General features: G+C 35.8%; 1 protein-coding gene across 27 annotated transcripts in view; it reads left to right on the top strand.

Annotated features, from left to right (window-relative positions):
• Positions 1-24,558, top strand: part of CLASP2 (cytoplasmic linker associated protein 2) — a 196,939-nt gene that overhangs the window by 85,312 nt on the left and 87,069 nt on the right. For all 27 annotated transcript variants that reach the window (XM_069475479.1, XM_069475475.1, XM_069475478.1 and 24 more), the window contains 5 exons: positions 6,621-6,713; positions 10,603-10,748; positions 13,491-13,626; positions 20,883-20,953; positions 23,716-23,775. In XM_069475479.1, the coding sequence (XP_069331580.1) occupies positions 6,621-6,713; positions 10,603-10,748; positions 13,491-13,626; positions 20,883-20,953; positions 23,716-23,775 (506 nt within the window). The remainder of the gene's footprint in view (positions 1-6,620; positions 6,714-10,602; positions 10,749-13,490; positions 13,627-20,882; positions 20,954-23,715; positions 23,776-24,558) is intronic.

Genomic DNA, 24,558 nt, shown 5'->3' with positions numbered 1-24,558 from the left:
ATGGAGGAGGAAAAGCTGTTTCACAATTACTCATTGCTTTCTTGCAGCTGATCATCTGCCACACACACACACACCCCCCCTTCCAAATGTTCCACACCTTCCATTGTGCCCTCTGAAACATTTGTTTTATAAGCAGTAATTCCTCTAAGTCTTTAACTCCCTTTTTTGAGAGTCTCTTCAACGTCATTGCCTTAATCAAAATCTGATTTTTTTTCTTGAAGCTCTTTAAAGGGGAGGCTATTTATTACTCTTGACTCTCATGCCCTTAGCAATTAATAGTAGGTTTATTGGGCTTGTTCTCCTCATTATCACTTGGTGACCATTATTCCTACACCCATTTAAATGAGGTTCATGCTCTGTGACCACCGTACTTATTATTGCTGGGTACTGATCTGGACAGTATTCCACTGCTGCCAAGACTTGAATCCCAGCTCAACCACATTAGCTGTGTCACCTTGGGCAAACTACTTAACCCTCAGTACTTCAGTTTCCTCATCTTAAAATAGGAATTATTAGTACATACTCAGAGCGTTATTGTGCGGATTAAATATGACAATACAGATGAAGTGCATGGTGGGTACATGTTAGCTATTAGAATTATCTTAAACTTTGACACATTTTGATGACTTCAGTTTCCGTTTGGATGACCCATCAGTCTCTTGACCTCTTTTCCTTCTTCACCTTAGTTATCCATTTCAGTCTCTAGAGTCATCATTTGAAGCATCTCACTACTGACCAACATCTTTTTTTTTAAATTTTTTATTGATACTTAATAATTGTACATATTCATGTAGGACATGTTATATTTTGATACAAGCATATAACATATAATGATCATATCAGAGTAATTGGGACATGATTCACCTGAAACATTTATCATTGTTTTATGTGGGAACACTTGAAAACTTCTAGCTGTTTTGAAATATAATAAATTATTGTTAACTATAGTTGCCCTATTGCACAATTGAACACTAGAACTTTTTCCTTCTATTTAAAGTATTACCCATTAACCAACACCTCTTCGTTACCCCTTCCCACCACCCTTATCAACCTCTAGTAGCCACCATTCTATTCACTACCTCCATGAGATCAGTTTTTTTTAGGTTCCGTATATGAGTGTGAAAATGAAATATTTGTCTTTCTGTGGCTGGTTTATCTAACTTAAAATAATGTCCTCCAGATCCATCCATGTTTCTGCAAATGACAAAATTTTCTTCTTTTTCATGGCTAAATAATATTCCATTGTGTACATATACTACATCTTCTTTATCCATTCGTCCCTTGATAAACACTTAAGCTGATTCCACATTTTAGCCATTGTGAATAATGCTGCAATAAACACAGAAGTGCAACTATCTTCTGGTTACATTTTATGTCTTTGCCTCGCTCAAATGAGGTTTAGAGGCATGCCCTTCCCCTCTACAATGCTCACTGTGTCCATGTCCATTCGTTGTGAGTTTACCCCCCCAAACTCCCTAATCCTTAGAGAATATTACAACCATGTGAGCACCACAGTGTTGATCAAGTTAGTGCCAATTTGACGGCGAGTACATGTGGAGGCTATTCCTCCGATTTTGTGATACCTCACTGTGGATAATGGGCTCAAGCCCAATCCGGGAAAATATAAGAGGTGCTAGATCACTGTCGTTTCTTATAATTGAGTAATATTCCACTGTATACATATACCAAATTTTAATAATACACTCATGAATTGACGGACACTTGGGTTGTTTCCACATCCTTGTAGTAGTGAATTGTGCTGCCATAAATGTTTGGGTGCAGATGTCTTTATTATAGAATGTCTTTTGCTCTTTTGGGTGGATGTCTAATAGTGCTATTGCTGGATCAAATGGTATTTCTATTTTTAGCTCTTTGGGGTATCTCCAAATTCTTTTCCACAGAGGTTGCACCAATTTGCAGTCCCACCAGCAGTGTAAGAGCATTCTTGTCTCTCCACATCCCCGCCAGCATTTGTTGTTTTGGGATTTTTTTGATAGAGGCCAATCTCACTGGGGTTAGGTGATATCTCATTGTGGTTTTGATTTGCATTTTTCTAATGATTAGAGATGTTGAGCATTTTTTTTATATGTTTGCTGACTATTCTGTCTTCTTTTGAAAAGTTTCTGTTCATTTTCTTTGCCTATCTATTTATTTATTTATTTATTTTTTGAGACAGAGTCTCACTCTGTTGCCCTGGCTAGAGTGCCATGCTGTCAACCTAGCTCACAGCAACCTCAAACTCCTGGGCTCAAGCCATCCTTCTGCCTCAGCCTCCCAAGTAGTTGGGACTATAGGCATGCGCCACCATGCCTGGCTAATTTTTTCTATATATATATTTTAGTTGTCCAGCTAATTTCTTTCTATGTTTAGTAGAGACGGGGTCTTGCTCTTGCTCAGGCTGGTCTTGAACCCCTGAGCTCAAACGATCCTTCCGCCTTGGCCTCCCAGAGTGTTAGGATTACAGGTGTGAGCCACCGCGTCCGGCCCCTTTGCCCATTTATTGATGGGGTTGTTTGATTTTTTTTCTTGTTGATTTTTTTTAAGTTCTAGATAGAGTCTTATTATCAGCTCTTTATCGGATGTGTAGAGAGCAAATATTTTCTTCCATTCTGTAGGCTGTCTGTTCGCTCTAATGATAGTTTCCTTGGCTATGCAAAAGGTTTTTAATTTGATCAGACCCCATTTATTTATTTTTATTGCTGCTGTGATTGCTTTGGGGATCTTCTTCAAAAATTCTTTGCCTAGGCCGATGTCTTGAAAGGGTCTTCCCAACATCTTCTTCTAGAATTCTTAAGGTTTCATGCCTTAGGTTTAAGTCTGTTATCCATCTTGAATTGATTTTTGTGAGAGGTGAGAGGTGGGGATCCAGTTTCAATCTTCTGCATGTAGCTATCCAATTTTCCCAGCACCATTTATTGAAAAGAGATTCTTTTCCCCAGTGTATATTTTTGTCTGTTTTGTACTGACCAGGATCTTTTTGCTTTTTCAAGTACTCTGACAACTACTTCTCCATGACTTCAAGGATCTTCAGTCCATTGCCCTTTTATACTCACTCTCAATTCATCATCTCTCATTTCTACTTTCCTTCTCATCTGAGCATTTTTTTTCCCCTCAGAGACTGGCTCTGTCGCCCCAGGTAGAGTACAATGATGTGATCTTAGCTCACTGCAACCTCAAACTCCTAGGCTTAAGTCATCCTCCCTCCTGCCTCAGCCTCCCAAATAGGTGCGACTACAGGCATGCGCCACCACACCTGGCTAATTTTTTCTGATTTTGGTAGAAACAGGGTCTTGCTGTTTTTCAGGCTGGTTTCAAACTCCTGACGACAAGCGATCCTCCTCCCACCTCAGCTTTCCAGAGTGCTAGGATTACAGGCGTGAACCACTGCACCCGGCCTCATCTAAGCTTTGATACTATGGTTTCTTGCAGTAGGGCTACAAACAAGATAATAAAATCCCTTGTTTCTCTGATTTTTTTTTCCCTCAGTAAAGTATCAAGTAATTTTTTTTTTTTTTAAATACCCATTTTGCAAAACTACAACTCTGGATGATTCCCAACTTTTAACTGTTTTTATGTTCATAGCCCAGAAATAGTGCTGCTAGAGAAAGTCACGTGTTAGGACACATGATTTTTAGTGGAATTCACATAAATGAGCCCTCAACAATCTCATATCCTTGCTATGTTTCTGTGATCAAGTTACTTCTCTGCTTTCCTCAGCTATCAGACATGTTTCTTTCCATCTATCAGCATGGCTTTCTCCTCTCTTCTCTCACTACATGGCCTTGCCTGTTACTTTATCAAGTCATTATCATCAAGGGAACACTATCTTTCTGCTCCATTCTTTCCCACTGTATGTTCCTTCTGTCCTTTTGCTTCAGCAACATGATCCTTCTTCAAAGGCCAGCACCGCTACCAGTGATCCAAAGCCCATTATTTCCTACTTTCTTAACACATTTATACAATCAGTGATCTCATGTAGGTTCAAGCTCTTGCTCTTTTCTGGAACCTTCTCACTGTTAACATGGCTGGGTTCCTCAGCTTAAAAGAAAAAAAGTCTCACCTGACTCCATATCCTTCAGATATTCTTTATTTTATCCCTCACAGCCTTTCCCAAAGAGTTGTCTGTACATGATATTTCCATACCTTCACCTGTCATTGACTTCATCTCACTTCTTTCCAGTTTCTTCCTCCATTCAAACAAGTCTTGAGTAGATCACTAATCATCGTCATAGCACCAAAATCAGTTTTAGTGTTTTTTCTTGATATTTTAGCAGTGTTTAGCACTGTTGACTATATTCACTGTTTTGTTGTTTCTTTTTAGGTACTTATAATATGATGTTATTTCATTTTATACCTCTTGTTCACTTCATCTCTGTCTCCTTTTAGGTACATCCTTCTCTACTTGGCTATTAAATATTAGAATTTCATAAGGGTTAGTTCTGGGCTCTGTCTTCTCACTCTCTATTTTCTTACTGAGTCACCATGGCTTCAGTTCTCACCTTTGTGTAGATAACACCTAGGTTGTTTTTTTTTTTTTTTTTTTTTTTTTGAGACAGAGTCTCACTCTGTTGCCCGGGCTACAGTGCCGTGGCATCAGCCTGGCTCCCAGCAACCTCAAACTCCTGGGCTCAAGCAATCCTCCTGCCTCAGCCTCCCAAGTAGTTGGGACTACAGGCATGTGCCACCATGCCTGGCTAATTTTTTTCTATATATATTTTTAGCTGTCCAGCTAATTTCTTTCTATTTTTAGTAGAGACTGGGTCTCGCTTTTGCTCAGGCTGGTCTCAAACTCCTGACCTCGAGCGATCCTCTCACCTCGGCCTCCCAGAGTGCTAGGATTACAGGCGTGAGCCACCTCGCCCAGCCAACACCTAAGTTTTTATCTTTAGGCCAGACCTCTCCTGAGCTCCAGAATGATTTATCCACTGTGATTGTTTACTTGACAGCTCCTTTTAGATGTCTCAGAGGCATCTCAAACTCAAAGTGTTTGAAATTAGAATCTTGATCTTCCCCCCTTGAAAACCTAGTCTTCCAGTATTCTGTATGTGTAAACTATTACTTAATTACCTAGTAGGTATCATTCTTCCGCAACAAATTCCTAACTTACTGGTTTTCAAACTTCTTTTCCTTGTATACCCACTAAAAGAATGTTTAAAAAATTGTGTACCCCATCACTGAAGTAAATTTTTGAGTTGACACTTTTTTTTCTTGTTGGGGGAAGGGGAGCCTTGCATTGTATTCCAGAGCAGTGCATCATACTAAAATTAGGGGTGGGAGAGGGGCCTGCCTTTCTTCTGGAAAATGGCAAAAGGGCTTTTGTGAAGGGAAGGTGGGAGGCAAGAAAGACCCAGCTTAGAAGCTCCCGAGTCATTCTTTAACAGAGTGTTATCTGGTCCCCCTCCTACTTCTTCAGCCTTGTCTCATCCCCTCCCCTCCTTTCCTTTGCGCACATATGCACACACACTAAGTGAAAGCTGAATTTAATAGCCGTTGAAAGTGAAAGATACAGGTAGTGCAGTTTGATGAAGGAACTCAGAGGATATCACCAGGATTCCATTTCTCTTCGTCTCTCGTTTCTGATTCCTCTGCATTGTCTTCCCTAATGGTCAGGAGCATGGCTGCAGCTGTTCCAGCTTCATACCTTCACTACCCTTTTCCTCTTTGCCAGTTGATCCTGTAAAACTTGTGAGATTAACTCTGATTAAACTGATATATAGAGGCTTTCATTCTCCTTTGTGGTACTTCCTATTTGCAATTTTATATTTTATGTCATTTGATTAATTATTTTAAAACTCCTGACTAGATTGTAACCTCCATAAGGCAAAGACCATGTCTATTTTTGCTCACCTTAATCTCCTTAATGCCTCACATAGTGCATCCCTATTATGTGAATATTTGTTAAATAAATGAAAGAGTAATGGTGTTTAGCTGTTTGGCAAATGGTTCTAGAGCAGCAGTCCCCAACCTTTTTGACACCAGGGACCGGATTCATAGAAGACAATGTTTTCAATGAGGGATGGGGAGCAGCTATAAATACAGATGAAGCTCCACTCCCTGGCTCCCTGGCTCCCTGGCTCCCTGGCTCCCTGGCTCCCTGGCTCCCTGGCTCCCTCCTCGCTCCCTCCTTGCTAGCCTGCTGGTACTGTTCCCTGGGAGTTGGAGACCACAGCTCTAGAGGAAACAAAGCATGTAGCGATCTTGGCTTCAGTTTATCATGGCAGAAGAGAGAAAAACAAAACTCACTTAAAACATGTCTTTTTTGCAATATTGTAAGTATGTGAATGCAATAAGATAGGTTATATACTTGAAGTCATTTTGAGAATTTAGACCTGTCTTTATTAATTCTTGAATATTTGCATCTTGTTTTAAAATTACAAAGTATTTTAAGAGTATATTTGAAGTTACTCATAAGGGGAGAAATGGCAAAAAGAGTAACAGGGAAGGAAGACAAAGCATTTCATTTTATTATTGTCTATAATGTATTTCTATTCTCCATTAAGAAATGATGCCAGAATGGGAAATAACCTTATTACTTGAAAGATTCTTTTAAATATCAGAGTATAATTTTGATATTGTTTATTGCAAAAAATATTGTTATAATTCTGAATCTTTTCTTTAAGATCTATTCTAGTCGAGAACTTGAAGAAACATTAAATAAAATCAGGGAAATTTTGTCAGATGACAAACATGACTGGGATCAGCGTGCCAATGCAGTAAGTTTTTTATTTTTTCTTATCTTTCTTTTAGTGTTCCTTTTCAAAAACATGGAAATTCAGTAGTAGTACTATATGGTATTCATATATAAAATAGAGTCTGATAGGTAACATTTCTTTCTAGAAAACACATTGAGATAATAGATATTTTCTGATTTAAGGTCAATTTTTAGTCTGTTTTTGCTGGTTATATAGTGACTAACCTACACATATTTGGCAGCCTCTCCACATGTGGTATTTGTTGACTGATCAGGGAGCTATGAGCTTCAGAGGGCCTTGGCCTCTTTGTGGGCTTTACGTAGTTGCTTATCAGCACCATCGTTAAGTCATATAAGGTTTACCAGTAAAGCAGTTCATTTTTCCTACATGCTGAATATTTTCATAGTATTGACATAAATTCACAACATTATGTGCATTTATCTGACATTTTTCTTTCTTTTCACTTGAATGTGATGAATATTTCTCACCTGTGATTTAAAAAAAAAAAAGACCAGATATCCTTAAGAATATTTTATTTAGCCAAAATTCCTTGAGGAAAATATTTGATAAATTTTAAAGTAATATTTGTATTGGCAGTGGACTGTATATTTTATTTCAAAGTTTGTGAATTTGTGAAATTTAAATGACCAAATTACATGTACCAAATGAGTACTTTAGAGTCCTCAAGAAGCCAGAGAAGGGATTCCATTTGAAGATTCCCTTCTGCTCTGAGAGCACCCAATCTGACTGATGATGAAAATCTCCATTTTGATGAGTTAAATCAAATATGGTCTTTTGACAAATATGGCTTTTATGATACTCTGAACAAAAGATCATTTTGTCTTCTCTTTGTTAGGCAGTCTGTATATCTTAAAATGTTGAAATACTGGTTTTTGTGTATGTTGTGTGTGTGTGCGCATGTGTGTGTATGTGTATGTGTTTATGTGTAAACATGTGTTTATGAGACACATACACATACTCTGTTGCCCAGGATGGAGTGCAGTGGCACAATCATAGCTCACTGTAGCCTCAAACTTCTGGGCTCAGGTGATCTTTCCACTTCAGCCTCCTGAATAGCTGAGACTACACATACATACTACCACACCTGGCTAAGTTCTAAATTTTTTTGTAGAAACAGGATCTTGCTATGTTGCCCAGGCTGGTCTTGAACTCTTGGCCTCAGGCTATCCTCTTGCCTTGGCCTCCCAAATGAAATAACACTTTTTAACAGAGAATATGTTGTTCCAGATTTGTTAATTATGGTTCATATTCTTTCTTCAGTTGTGAGATGGGTCTAACACAGAAAAATCTTTGTCACAGGTTATCTGTGGAGAAACAAAATAAATGTCAGTATAAAACATGAACTTTGTAATTGAGAGTTTTTTGGTTTTACTTTGAAACTATCCATTTGGAAACAACTGACGGTCTTTTAGTTGTCTTTTAATTTTTTTTTAAATTACTAATAGAAAAGTGACACAAGCTTATTGTCATAAGTAGAAAAATGCAGAAAATTATAAAGAAAAATTTCATAGTTTCCTCCCTATTAAAGAAACAAACTTTTCATTTTAGAGTATGTCCTTTTCTATGTATATATATTCAAACATATACCATAAAATAAACAGTTTTTTCCTCACCCCTTTTATAAAAACAAATGAGGGTCATATTCCATATACCACTTAGTAACTTGCTTTTTTTAGTGTAATAAATCATGCTCTTTTAGTATACTTGACATAGGTTGCCCAGATATTTATTGAATGCAGATCAATATGTACATATATTCCTTAGTGTAATATATCTACATGTTTTTTTTTTTTTTTTGAGACAGAGTCTCACTCTGTTGCCCAGGCTAGAGTGAGTGCCATGGCGTCAGCCTAGCTCACAGCAACCTCAAACTCCTGAGCTCAAGCGATCCTCCTGTCTCAGCCTCCCGAGTAGCTGGGACTACAGGCATGCGCCACCATGCCCGGCTAATTTTTTCTATATATATTTTTAGCTGTCCATATAATTTCATTCTATTTTTAGTAGAGATGGGGTCTCGCTCTTGCTCAGGCTGGTCTCGAACTCCTGAGCTCAAACGATCCGCCCACCTCGGCCTCCCAGAGTGCTAGGATTACAGGCGTGAGCCACCGCGCCCGGCCTTATATCTACATGTTTATTAAACCATTTCCCATTTGATGAATTCACAGTTTTTTTATTTTTTGCTATTTTAACAATGTTGCAATAAACATCTTTGCACACATTTATAACAATGGTGCTTTTATTTTTGTAGGTTAGATTTTAAAATATGGGTTGTTGAGTAAAGAGTAGATGCGATTTTATTTTAGTAGATGCTGCCAAAATATTTTGAACAAAGGTGTTAGTCAAATACAATCTTACTTGCAGTCCTTGAGAGCATCTGTTTTCTTTCTCTTACTGGATGATACCAGGTTTTTAAAATTTTTGCCATTGTGATGGGGGGGAAATGATGTGTCTTTGTTGTAATTTGGATTTGCTTGTCACTAGTGAGTTTGAGCACATTTCATACATTTATTTTGTACAATTTAATACTGGGTTGCAACAGTCCCCCCTTGTATGCGATTTTACTTTCTGTGGTTTCATTTACACATGATCAACTATGGTCTGGAAATATGAAAATATTTTGATAGAGACTACATTCACATAATTTTTATTACAGTGTATTGTTACAGTTCTATTTTATTATTTGTTATTGTTACTCTGTTACTATACCTAATTGATAAGTTAAAATTTATCATAGGTATGTATGTATAGTACATGGAGGGTTCAGTACAAGCTGAGATTTCAGGCATCCACTGGAGGTCTTAGAATGTATCCCCACAGATAAGAGGAAACTACTATGTTTGTCTTTTTATTATTTTATTATCATTCTTTGTGTATCGCCTTATATGTTGCAAGTAATTTTTTCCTACTGTACTGTGATTTTTATTTCATTTTTAGTTAATATTATTTAGACACTTCTGGAAATTCTCTTATGTTTATGGTAGTTTTCCTTTCTTTATACATCCCAAGATTATATTACTGTTCTTTTGATTTTTTTTCCTAACATCCATAGTGGATTGGGTTTTTTTTTTAACATTTACATCCTTAGTCCATATGATTTAACTTTAAAGATATTTTAAAATTTAGAAAACCTCTGAGTTAAATGTGAAATTATACATGATAATGGTTACAATAAGTAAACTTTTAGCTTCTGAATATGTGTGAACACACATATGCACCTGCGTGTATCTCTTTGGATTGATGTAATTTTATTACGTATGTCTGGTGTTGATATGGAAAACATTTGGCAATCATATGCTAAAAAGTAATGCTAAAGGTATATACATAGGAAGAAAGAGCTATTTGCTTCAGTGTCATAATGTTAACATATGAGCATGATGATAGCTTGATGGATGGTCACTTTACTTTTGTACTTTTGCATATGGATGAATAGAATATCCAGATTTGGCCCTTTAAAAAATTAGGCTCCTTTAGTAAATAATGGTAATACTTGTACAACATTGTGAATGTACTTAATGCCACTGAATTGTATACTTTAAAATGATTAAAATAGTAAATTTTATGTTAATGTGTATCTTACCACAAGTAAAAAAGGAAGACTCCTTTAAATTTTAAAATTTACTTTTCTACTTATAGACTACATGTATCTGCTGTATATATAACTAAATCTATAATGTTCTTTCTCAGAAAGCTTTTTGTTTGCATGTTTATTTACATAATACATTTAATGCTACTAAATGTCTGAATATAGTAATATAAATATAATGAAACATTAAATATGTTTCATCTTTTAAAATATTTTGTTTGAATAATGTAGTTTAGGTAGGTTTTTTTTTTTTTTTGCACTGACTGCCATCTTTTTTGTCAATAATGAAAACATTTTTTATTTCAGCTTAAGAAAATTCGATCACTGCTTGTTGCTGGAGCTGCACAGTATGATTGCTTTTTCCAACATTTACGCTTGTTAGATGGAGCACTTAAACTTTCAGCTAAGGATCTTAGATCCCAAGTGGTTAGAGAAGCTTGCATTACTGTAGCGTAAGTATTTTCCTTCTGTGATAAGTATTTTTTATGAATGCATTTAGTACTCATTGATTCAGTGATCATTAAGTAAAACAGTAGCAAGATAAACCCCCAAAATGTATATATGATCCAAAAATCATTTTTATTATACATAAGGATTCAATTTGTATGATTTTTAAAAAAAGATCTTTCTTAACAGCTCTTTATAACCCTAAAATGTGTTCATATGTCTAAAGCCCTACTGGTGGATTTTTGATCATTAACTCCACAAGTGTAAGGAGAAAACGAATAGATCTAGCAACTGACTATATTCACTTTTCTCATTACTAATTTGGATATTAAGTACCAGTTACCCTGGAATTGCAACATTCATCATCAACTTTTCAAAATCTAAACTTATTCTATATGCTTATAGTCTTCCACAGAACAAGGATGGTAGAACACTAGTGGTAAATTCTATTTACCACTACTTCTGACCTAAATACTGTTGTTATATATGTGTTTGTATAAACATTTATTTGAAGATAGAGAACATGAAGGTGCTTGCTATTAGTATTTCTAATCAGGATTATATTAGATATTCTAGTCAGAACATAAAAAAGGTTAATAAAAACTATGAGTATTGCAAGAAAATGAACAGAACTGCTTTTAAGAACAGATGATAAAATCCATGCAGAAAGCCACAAGAAAATCTACAGATAAATTATTATAATTAAGGAACTTTAGCAAACTTGCTAGGTACAATACAGTATACCAGTATACCCAAATGATCAAATCTCTCTAACTAGTAAAAACAACCCAAACCAAAACAAAAATCCATAAAATGTAACCTTGAAAAATACACTTAAAACAGGACTGGTCCTCTTGCAAAAAACTGGACAAAATACGTAAAACAACTGTTCCCAGATAATAGCAGCCAGCATAGGAATAGGAGTCTTGAAAGACACAAATGAGTTGAACATTATGAGTTTTGACCTGGAAACACTTTCTAAACCCTGGGGAAGGGAGGGTGAACCTAAGCAGAGCAAGACAACCTCACTGAGTTTAGCCAACAGAGATTGGAGTTTCGAAAGGCTGAGGTGTCCAAACTTTGCAGTGTAAGGTACTGCAGAGAAGAGAAATACACAGAAAAAGAGTTAAAGAAATCAGTATATGGGATCCCATGGGTCTAATTCAATACTAATTTGTACAATGAAAGGTACAACTCCTTGAGAAGAGAAAAAAACTACCGCCTGGGATCTATAAGATAAACAACAATTCCCAGAGCTCATACAGGGGTAGGAGAGGTTCAGGATCTGACCAACCAGAATGAGGAAACCTTGTTGAACACCCAGGACATTCAGTAGAGACCCCAGAAAGGCCATGGTATAGGAATAGTACTAAACCAGTTATAAAGTAAGGCTACTATAGACACCCCCTCTCCCAACAAGCTTATAAAGATCAAGCTGATTCCCAAGTACATTACCTGCCTACTAGAACAAAGCTCACACTCTTTTTTTTTTTTCCTTTTCTTTCTTTAATTCTAAAACTCACACTTTCTGAAGGAAGATAACATCTAGACAATACCTCCCTGGTTTTCATTTGAGGTTCCTTTTTGCCTTTGAGTTCAGACATTGGAAAACTGACATAACTGAACACTAGTAAATAGGTCTGAATCTGAGTATCTCTTTGAATCAAGAACCTGAAGTTTTGGAACTAACTCTATCCCAACCATGTATTTTAAATAAGATATACATATATAGAAATTAGCCAACAATGCAAGCATTGTCAGGACTGTGATCACAGCATCCTTCCTGTTTTAACTAAAATCATATAATTAAAGGCTAATTTAGTTGTTTAACTACAAATTTGGAAAGAGAAGACAGATGTCCTTAAGATCACCCAACTAATTAGCATATGGTAGAGCTGTATTTTTAATCACAAATTCTGAAATCCTACCCCAAAGAAGTCAGGGAGTACCTGTGACCAAAAAAGTAGAAATAGAGAATGTCTTGAGGAGCATTGATTTGGGTACGATTTTAAACGTGGTTGTAAAATATGTTGAACTTAAGATTGATAATGGGGCATCACAGTGTAAATATCTCATGGTTAAAGAGCAAAGGTCAGAGCAATCAGGCCTGATTATTTTACCTGACATTTACTTAGAGTTAATAGTTAAATTCTGTGATCAGATGGCTTCTCCAAGTGCTACTGCAAAGATATGAGTAAAATGCCAAATTTCAACTTTGGACTAGATAAAGGATGGGGAAAAGAAAGTAATATATAGTATTTGCACTTCCTTTTTTTTCCTTTGTTTTTCAGCCACTAGACCTGATTAAAATCAAAATGCTTAAGTTAATTCAGTGAAAGTATTTTAAGACTGAGCACGGTGACTTACACCTGTAATCCCAGCACATTGGGAGGCTGAGACAGGAGGATGCTTGAGGCCAGGAGTTCAAGACCAGCCTGGGCAACATAGCAAGACCCCATCTATACAAAAAATAAAAAAATAGTTGGGTGTGGTGGTACATGCCTGTAGTTCTAGCTACTAGGGAGGCTGAGGCAGGAGGATTACTCCGCTTGAGCCCAGGAGTTTGAGGCTGCAGTGAGCTATGATAGTGCTACTGTAGTTCAGCCTGGGTGAAAGAGTGACACTGTCACTAAAAATATCTCTAAAAATAAATAAATAAGAAAGAAAGTATTTTATTAATAATATTATGTGGTCCTATCTATTTTTAATGCTAAACTATTAAAAATACTTTTTGTCTTCCTTTGTAGTCATCTTTCAACAGTTTTGGGAAACAAGTTTGATCATGGCGCTGAAGCCATTGTACCTACACTTTTTAATCTTGTCCCCAATAGTGCAAAAGTCATGGCAACTTCTGGATGTGCAGCAATCAGATTCATCATTCGGGTAGGTTCTTCCCTCTTTCTCTTCCTTTTCTGCCACTGCCACCTACTCTTTCTCCTCCTTCTCTTCCTCCCTTTCTTCTCTTATCTCTCACTCACTCTCTCTCTGTTGCTCTCTCTTACCCTCTCTGTACTTAAGTCATTAGTGTTTTTTAAGCCCAAAGGAAAATTGCTTTTTAATTATTTTTCTTATAGTAAGAGCAACACACAGTCATTTTGATCATTGTAGAACACAGAAAATAAATACAGAGGATTACAAAGTAAACATGCTTGTATATGGAATATAATACAAATACACATGTATATATGGGTACATATATACCTGTGTGTGTAATCACAAATGTTATAGACAGTAATAAAAGATGACAAGCAAATTCTTAATACAGTCATGTGCTGCATAACAACATTTTGGTCAATGACTGCATATATGATGGTGGTCCCATAAGATTTTAATAGTGTATTTTTACTGTACCTTTTCTATGTTTTGATATGTTTGGGTACACAAATACTTACCATTGTATTACCATGCTTACAGTATTTAGTACAGTAACATGCTGTATAGGTTTGTAGCCTAGGAGCAATAGGCTATGCCATATAGCATAGGTGTGTAACAGGCTATACCATCTAGATTTATGTAAGTACCCTCTGATGTTTGCACATTGATGAAATTGCCTAGCGATGCGTTTCTCAGAATATATCCCCGTCATTAAGCGATGTATGACTATATTTCTGCTCATCCATATCTTGAGGATGCTCTAAAGAACAGAGTTTAAAAAATAAATCTCTCCCCTTGAATTCTACTCTTCTATAACTGATCACTCTAGTCAGTTAGTGTGTACTTTTCCAAACTTCTGTTCTGTGCCTATACAAGCATATTTGCTACACAATTAGAAAATGTAAATATATTATATATATTCTTTAACTTCTTTTTTAAACCTTATGTACGTGGGCAGCTTCCCTTGTCTATACATGTAATTCTTTTTAATGTCTAAATCAGTAGTCTTTTAAAATTGTCTTCACGATTCTTCTTCCAGTTTATGGAGTCCTCTTTCACCATCCCTTTACCAATATTGTCTACTATCAATATTTTTAAGGCTTTATAATTTAATAAGTGTAATATTTCATATTCTTCTTTGCATTTCCTAGATTATTAGGGATATTAGCTGGGTTTTTTTTCTTTTATAATTCTTCTGTAGGCCGGGCACGATGGCTCACACCTGTAATCCTAGCACTCTGGGAGGCCGAGACGGGTGGATTGTTTGAGCTCAGGAGTTTGAGACCAGCCTAAGCAAAAGCGAGACCCCGTCTCTGCTAAAAATAGAAAGAAATTATATGGACAGCTAAAAATATATAGAGAAAAAATTAGCTGGGCATGGTGGTGCATGCCTGTAGTCCCAGCTACTTGGGAAGCTGAGGCAGGAGGATCGCTTGAGCCCAGGAGTTTGAGGTTGCTAGGCTGATGCCACGGCACTCTAGCCCAGGCAACAGAGTGGGACTCTGTCTCCAAAAAAAAAAAAAAAAAAAAAAATCTTCTGTGGATTATCACTTTGTACTCTGCATTTTTTTCTCACTTATTTCTAAGACTTTTTTTTACATATCATAAGGATGTTAGTCTGTGGTGTATATGTTGTGGTATTTTGTATAGTTTGTCGTTTCTTCAAATATTGTATAAGTTATCTTTTGTTTATATATCAAAATTTTTAATTTTTATGTATTGAAACATTGTTCCTTTTGTGGGTTTTGTTATAGTTAAAACAACCTTCCCCATTTCGCCATTAGAAAAATATTCAATCATTTAGAACTTCTGTAATTTTTTTCCTAGGTTTAGACGTAATTGGATTTTATTTGTGTGTGAAGTATATATATCTAACTTGATTTTCCCCCAATACAAAACCAGTTGACTTAATAACATGTAGTGAACTATACTACAATCTTTTCTTGAAATGCTGCCATTTTCATATAATAAATTTCCATAAATACGTAGATCTGTATCTTAAATGCCTTTTCAATTTCTTTCATCAGTTTGTCCATTCCTGTTGAAAAAAGTGAAGTTTCTTTCTAATACGGCTTTACCAGGAGGTGTTCTTTTTCAGCAGTAAAATAAAAAAATCCTTATTAAAGGTCTATGAAGATGGTCCTTTTTTTCTGTTTTAACATTTCTTTAAGATTTGCTATAATCTGGAACCTTCATAACAGTGTTGAAAAGTGGTGGAAATTATTCAGATATTTGTTTTGCCCCTGAGTTTAACGGGGTCATATTTAACTTTAATTAAATATGATGATTGGTATGGTTTTCTATGGATACAGTATATTAGCTTATGGAAATTTCCTTCTATTCATATTTAGCTCAATTTTGATCAAGAATAGGTGTTGAATTTTATCTGATATCCTTCAGTGTCTTTAGAAATTATTATGTCTGGCTTTTCATTTATCCATTGTACATTCGTGAACTAAATTCTGCTTGGCCGTTGTACATTATGATACCACTAGATTTAGTGAGCTAACATTTTAGTTAAGATTTTGACATTCATTTTAATGAGTGAGTCTTCTGTTGATTTTTTTAAAATTTTCCTGTTTTACGTATCTTGTTAATAGATTATTCTGATATTAGAGTTTAATAACTTTTGAAATTATTTAATAATATTTTCAATATTTAGATTCTGGACATCTTGAAACTCTTTTTTTAATTGTTGGTTATTTGTATTTTCTTAGAATATCAATTTCATATAGATTTTAAGAATCTTTGGCATAAAGTTGCATGTTGTATTCTCTTAATTTAGAAAAGTCTCTACCAATATGGTTATATAACCATTTTCTTATTATAATGTTATACATTCTTTTTTACATGTATACTTGGCAGAGGCAATATTATGGATCCTTTATAAATTTTGATTTTTAGTTTTATTGGTTATAGTGAGGTTATTTTTTTAAATTTAAGTTTCTTAACTTTTATTTTTTGACTTTTTGGCTTATTTCTTTTTTTTTCCCCCTTTTTTAGATTTTTGTAGAATATCCTTAGGTAATTTGTTAATAGCCTTTTCTTAGTTACTATTGTAAAGCTTTCTTCTGAGGTTGGTATTGTTATCATCCCAAAGATTTAAATTTACCACATGCTCTTTAATTTATATTGCTCAATCATTTGTAATTTGCATTTCAACTTCTTGTTTGAATTACATAATATTGTGTTCATTTTTATCTTTCATTTTTTTGAGACAGAGTCTCACTCTGTTGCCCGGGCTAGAATGTCGTGGCATCAACCTAGCTCACAGCAACCTCAAACTCCTGGGCTCCAATGATCCTCCTGCCTCAGCCTCCCGAGTAGCTGGGACTACAGGCATGCACCACCATGCCCAGCTAATTTTTTCTATATATTTTTAGTTGTCCACCTAATTTCTTTCTATTTTTTTAGTAGAGACGGGGTCTCACTCTTGCTCAGGCTGGTCTCGAACTCCTGAGCTCAAACGATCCTCCCGCCTTGGCCTCCCACAGTGCTAGGATTACAGGTGTGAGCCACCTCACCCAGCCCTGTGTTCATTTTTAATTGGTTCTTTTGTTCTTATTTTCATTGTCATTATTTTCTAATTTCATGACATTCCGATCAGAAAATTTGGTTGTACAATTTCTTCTTTGAAAATTTCTTGAAATGTTGTGTCCTAGTACATCATCACTTTATATAGGTAGTCCATTAGCGTTTACAAAATGTGGAATTCTTTGGCAGAATATAGAGTACTTTGTTCGTCACTAAATCTAGTTTATGTTTTATTTATGTTATTCAAATTCTTTATGATCTCATATTTTTTAAGCTTTATGTACTTTATTTATGGTCAAAATTTTTGACTATTATTGTCTTGAATAGTATTTTTTCTAGTTTTCTGTTCACTGTGCTTACCTTTTTTTTCTTTTCTCCCTTTTTATAATTTAGAAGCTCCTTATTTGTCAATGTCAAGAATAAAGCCTTTGTCTTACTCCTCTCTGCCTTTTAAAAAGTGTACAATTTATTTCATTTATGTCATTTTTTTCCCGTAATTAAACAAAGATATTTCCATTTTCAGCAGTTGGAATTAACTATAGTTTCATTTTCCTTTCTCTCAGAATTGTTTTCTTAACTTTTTACTGTTGTCTCTAAAAAAATGAGATACCATTTGATTTTTTTATAGCAAAACAACCTTTAGGAAGCCTTAAAAGATAGTCCATTTGTGTGAAGAGTTTCCCCACAGCAGGTCGAGGCATAGATTGTCTTTCAGTTAGTACTGTTATTACACAGGAGTCAAGGATTTCTGACTAAATTGAATTTTTATTAAATTTGTTAATTTTCATAAATCTTTTATTTAGTGCTTCTGTATTATTTGCTCAGGTTTTTTCCTTCTATTACTCTTGTTACACAGATTCTAAAATCCTCAATTTCATTTATCCTTTTTTTGGATACTTTTTTGTCTCTGTCTTACAGCTGTGTGTATTCTTAGGAAAAATACCTTTAAATTCTGTTTGACGGTACCATTTTGTCATTCTCAGGCTTTACACTTTATTTTCAAATTGCTCATTTTCCATGAACTTTTCTCATGTTATTAACATATTATCCTATCATCTCACTAAGAATACTTTAGTTTTTTGTTTTTTTAATCTCCTGTTTTTCTATGTTTTGTTTATTTCTAGGGGACTGCTTCCTTAGATTGCTCTACTTGATTGCTAATTCTCTTTTTAATTTTAGAGAAGTTTTAAGTCTAAATTGTTCTGACTTGGTGTTTGGTTGAATGCTTCATCTGCAATTACGGATCACTTTTTATTTTCCTTTGGTACAGCTCCCCATGAACAGGGTATAGCAATAATCAGGTTAGCCTCTCTCCCTATCCCTGACACTGTTGCAGACATGGTTAATCCAGCCGTAGGATCACTGGGTGATTATAAGAGAGAGGAGGGGGTTGATAGGTGAGACCTCCTATATAGTGTGTTGTGGTTAGGGGCTTCTCCATGGGAATTACCTCCGTAGTAATGTTTGGGGAATGCGCTCTTCTGGATGCTGTAGGGAGCAGGTCCACAGAGTTCCTCCATCCTGGATTTAACAGTTGAGTAACAGGCAAGTCAGCATACTCTCTTGCATTATTCTCACCTTTTTATTTATTTTATTTTTTATTTTACTTTATTTTATTTTTTTTTTTTTTTGAGACAGAGTCTCACTCTGTTGCCCTGGCTAGAGTGCCGTGGCGTGAGCCTAGCTCACAGCAACCTCAAACTCCCGGGTTCAAGCCATCCTTCTGCCTCAGCCTCCCGAGTAGCTGGAACTACAGGCATGTGCCACCATGCCCGGCTAATTTTTTCTATATATATTTTTAGTTGTCCAGCTAATTTCTTTTTATTTTTAGTAAAGATGGGGGTCTCACTCTTGCTCAGGCTGGTCTCGAACTCCTGACCTTGAGCAATCCTCCTGCCTTGGCCTCCCACAGTGCTAGGAGTGCTCACAGGCATGAGCCACCACACCTGGCCCCATTGTTCTCATCTTGAACAGCTTCAGGTCTGTGGGAGGTTTCTCTCTCCAGTGGCTAAAAAGTAGTTTTTCCTTTTATTTTGATTAAGTTGTGGCAAACACTGATGTGCCATGCACATTTTCCTTCAGTGAAAGACTTGTTTCCCCATCGCTAAGAGCACTATTAGTAGATAACCTTCAGCTGCCAGCCTCTTCGGTGATTGCTTCAGCTGCAGAGAGCTGCCTTTCCCAAGGTCTTGCCCCTTCCCAATATGGCCCGTATCCAATAACTGACTGATTGATGTGGGAAGTAGAAAGGTTTGGCCATCTTGGATCAATTTGAAACTATTCTTAAGGATCATTGTAGTTCCAGAGCTCCCTAATGGCTTTTAGCAAAGATATCCTTGGGCTGTATCATAATTTGATTTCTTCTTCTGCTCACTCCTGTTTCCTTCACGCTTCCACAGGTTCTGATTTCCAGGGCACTTTTTTTTTATTGATACATAATGTACATATCTTCGGGGTACATGTGATATTTTAATACATTGATATAATGTGTAAAGATCAAATAAGGGTAGTTGGTATATTCGTCACCCTAATATTTATCTTTTCTTTGTGCTAGGAACATTCAGATTATTCTCTTCTAGATATTTTGAAATGTATAATAGATTATTATTAACTATAGTCATTCTATTGATCTATTGAACACTAGGTCTTATTTCTTCTATCTAACTACATAGTTGTACCCATTAATCAACCTTTCTTCATCCGTGCTTCCCTTCCCAGCTTCTGGTAACCACTAGTTTACTTTCTGTCTTCATGTGATCCACTTTTTTAGTTTCCACATATGATCAAGAGCATGCAATATTTGTCTTTCAAGGACACTTCTTAAATATTCTGCGTGCTAAACACCATCTCAGAGCCTGCTGTCTAGGAAACCTAGCTCAGAAGAAAAGTAAGAGATTTAAGGCATTAAGTATGCATGCTTAGGTTACCATTTTATTCTTCTTTTTTTTTTTCCTTTCTTTCTTTCTTTTTTTTTTTTTTTTTTTTTGAGACAGAGTCATGCTCTGTCACCTTGGGTAAAGTACATTAGCATCATCATAACTCACTGCAACCTTAAACTCCTGAGTTCAAGCAATCCTCCCGCCTTGGCCTCCCAGAGTGCTAGGATTACAGGTGTGAGCCACCACGCCCAGCTTACTGTTTTATTCTTATGTCTATTATGAACTTTTTAGTGTTTGCTTAACTAAAGAAGAGCCTAAGAATTTTACTAATAGAAATCAGAAGATTATATCTGTTGAATTTCTACTTGAATTGTAGAGAGGTATGGTTAAGCTAGAATGAAAGTTCTATTAAAACCACCATTTCAAACTGCATTCCCAGTAGTTAGGGATTTAGATTCACTCTGATTACCTTCTTTGATTACATTGCAATTATTATTTTCTACCCACAGTAGCCATGGTACTTCAGAAAATGTGACCAATGCATACCCAGTCCCTCTTAGTTAGTGCTCCCTCCCCTAAAAACTATATTGTCCTAACAGTTCTTTGCTGTTATATAATTAACTTGGTTGTATAATATTATATCCACAGCTGTCCTTTTGAAACTGTGTTATCGTTACTATTACTTTAATTTGGGAAAGCTTTTCAAGACTTTTCTTAATCTCTTTCAAAATCTGGTTTATGGTCTTTTTGTACTATTAAAATGTAACTAAATACTTGAATAAAGGCAAGTAGAAGAAAGGACTACATGTAGTACACGGTGTTTTTCAACCATTTCTAAAACATCTTTTTCAGCATACTCATGTACCCAGACTTATACCTTTAATAACAAGCAACTGTACATCAAAATCAGTTCCCGTGAGGAGGTAAGTTTTTGAAAAAAATTTTTTAATATAGCTCTGATATTGCCTGATGTTTAATTCTTAGTCTGGTGCAAAAATTGGTTATCATTACTTTCTTGCCTTCCCAAAAACCATAATCAAATTTTTTATTGTATCTCATGTAAGGGAGAAGGGAGGAAGCAATTATTATGACCACCCACATTTCTCAGTTTTATCATATTAAGCTTTGGTTTATTTGAACTGGTGGTTGCCTTGGTTTTCAGAGAGCATGGAATCTAGAGTCAGGCCTGGGCTCCAGTCCTACAGATGCCAACTGACTATATCCTACCTCAGGCAATTGTTTAACTGCTCTGAAATTTAGTGCCTACATATATTAGTAGGGCTAATAATGTCAACCCATAGAACTCAAGGATTAAATGAGGTACATGTTAGTAGAATTTAGACTAGTGTTTGGAAACAGAGTAAACAGCCGTATCAGGTCTGTCATTCACTGTCTATGTCTCTCTCCCTCTCTGTATCTGTCTGTCTGTCTCTCTCGTTTCTGTAATTTGTAACATCACCACCATCAACCTATGTAATGGCTCTCTAAAACAAAATGATATTTATGTAGGAATGGGCATTGCAATGGGAAGACACATAACATAGTGAATTATATGTGTATTCAGGGAAGTAAAGGAAGACAAAAGTTTTTGGAGGCAAAATGAGGAGGATTACATAATTGTTATGAGATAATTATCCTGGGCTACAAGAATCACTAACAAAGGTGATGTCAGTTTGAAATTTGACAGGCAGTTGCTGGATAGAATATCCTTGCAGAATTTTTTGTGTAAGGTTGTGATGGCCATTGTGCATGATAGTGGTTTTTGCTGAGTCTTTTGTGATAGCTCTTGTTATCAGTCATTTATGCATGAGAACCCTCCCTTTATGGCCTTCCTCAGCTCTACTTGTCAGGGTTGGTTTTTTGTTTTGCTTTGTTGTTGTTTTTTTTTTAAACATAAGTGACTTTATTTTGATTCTAACAACTTTCACAGCACAATCACCATCAATAATAAAGACAGGAAAAACATGATTTGTGCATTTTATGTTTAAGAAAATTATAAAGAACTCTTTACCTCTTTTATTTGATAAGTATATATATTTAAATATTTTGAACGTTAGGAAGAAACTGAATAAGGCTTTCTTTTTTTTTAAGTGGTTCAATGTTTTAAAAACAGTTGTTCAATTACCTCTCTCTTATATCAAGAATCAGCAAGCAACAGCTTACAGGTAAATCTGACTAATAGACTGGTTTGGTATAGCTCATAAGCTAAGGGGTTTTTTACATTTTTAAAGGGTGGTGGTTAGAAAGGGGAGGGGGAGAAGAAAAATATGAGACAGAGAATGTATGTAGTCCACAAAGCCTAAAGTTATGCCACATGGTACAGAGCCATCAGGCCACTGAAGCCAGAACATATGATAAATGGAAGGTTTCCTTGGGAAAAGAGGCTGGTTAGAGCCTGGAGGGTAGATTGAGGTCATAGTTTGAAGAGCTTTGGATGTTGTGAAGAGGAATTTTGACATTGTTGCATAGGTAGTAGGAGTCCTTTAACAGTTGTAGATTTTTGGTGAGGCAGTATTGTCCCAGCCTAGTTTTTATTCTGGCTATGAAGTGATTAAAAAGGAACCATGAGAAACATTGGTTTAATTAAGTAGGAGCTGTTAGAATTCGTGTAAGAGAGACTCAGGGTTTAAACTAAAGCTGTGTTGATGATGATTGATTGAAAGAGATTTTATTTAATAAACAAATCCAAAGTATATTTCATGTGTAGAAATGAGACTTGATAACTGGTTATGGATGAAGGAGGTGGTGTCAAGTGCTTCAGGCTGTGAACTCTGGAGTCAGAATGCCAGGGTTTAAGTCCCAGCTCTACCACTTTAGGCACGTTAATTTAACCTCCCTGTTTCTCATTTCTAATCTCTATGATATGGGCTAAAAGAGTGGATTTAAGAAGATAAGAATTAATTTATTCTTTTGTATATAGTGTTTGAGTTGACATTTACTGCCTACATAGAGATGTCCATAAGCTGGTTGGAACTTTGACTAAATAGCTGAGGTGAAGAACCAATGCTAGAGATATAGGACTACATATGAGAATTATATCTAATAGGCACACCTAAGGGTACAGAGGATGTTGCCCAAATAAAAAGACTATAAAAGAGAATGGGCTAAGATTGGCACCAACCAGGTAAGTACCTGTTTAAGGGTAGGTGGAGAAAAAATGTTAATAAAGGAAGAAAAACAGGACAGAGCTGTGTTATCAAATGCCAAGGAAGAAGAGGAGCTCAAGAATGAGACAGCTGAAGAAATGAGAACTAGAGAGCTCAGGAGAAAATGTACATAAACTGGATTTAAAATCATATGTGTACATATTTGAGGAAACAAAATGTAAAAATGACAGCTCCAGGTTATTGTGTCTTTCTTGGTCACCATTGAATATCTTCAATGTCTAGTGCATAGTAGAAGTTTAATAACTATTCTTTTAAGTTAACAGATGAAACTTGTTAAATATCATATTTGACAGACATTTTATTAATAAGTTAAAATCATGGGGAACTCCTAAGGTCTTTTTGAACTATTTAGCATAGGAATAGTTAGACCCTTACAATAAGTTAGGTATTCCACAGTTAAGATATATAAAAACATGTCTTATGGTTTAATTCAGGGGGCAAAGTACAGTATTATAAAAGAAAGTGTTAATGTATTTTTCAACACAACATTTGGTTGTAATTTAACTTTTATTTTCCAGGCGTTCATTTGAATTTTTAGATTTGTTGTTACAAGAGTGGCAGACTCATTCGTTGGAAAGGTATGCATTGCCTCTTCCTCCTCCCTCCCTCCCCATTGCCACCAGTTCTTTAGAAGTTGATGGTATTGGTTTTGCATTATTTCTTACTTTGCTTTAAAGGTTATTTGTACTGGTTTTCCTTTAAAGCTTTAGTGTTGTGTCCCTCTTACTCATTGCAGCTATGAATGGTATGATTTTCTTCTATGTGGGATGGGTGAGAGTCTCTTAAGTAAGATGTGTTAGATAAGATACTCCAAGTTAAACTGGGCAAAAATTTAAAAATATACCTCTGGTCATGTGAGATAAGTTTACCGAGGTGTAATCAATCAATCATGTAATGAATGATTTAAGATAGAAGGGAGGAGCCTCCTTTCAAAGGAAAGATAAAGAGATATTTGCTGGAAAGTTTCTCCACACCAGCTGTCAGGTATCATTGGTCAGTTTTATTCTGGGCAATATCGGATGTAACTCTGACATGAACAAGAGGAAAATGTGAGCAGCTGGTTGGTTACTGGCTATTTGCATGGCTATATTTCTCATTAGTTTCCAATTTGAAGCTTGGGAGATCCTTGAATTTATATTAAGTATGGTACTGATTTTTCATTTTCATGGAAATTCTTAAATCTGTTCACAGACTTTTATTATTTTTTTAAATAAGAAACAGAGTCTCGCTCTGTCGTCCAGGCTGGAGTGCAGTAGCATGATCATAGCTCACTGCAGCCTTGAACGTCTGGGCTTAAGCGATCCTTGGCACGCGCTGCTGCATTTGGCTAATTTTTTATTTTATTTTTGTAGAGATGGGGT

This window comes from Eulemur rufifrons, chromosome 7 (assembly GCF_041146395.1).
Source record: "Eulemur rufifrons isolate Redbay chromosome 7, OSU_ERuf_1, whole genome shotgun sequence".
NCBI classification, from domain to species: Eukaryota; Metazoa; Chordata; class Mammalia; order Primates; family Lemuridae; genus Eulemur; species Eulemur rufifrons.
This window is presented reverse-complemented; position numbering and strand designations above follow the sequence as displayed.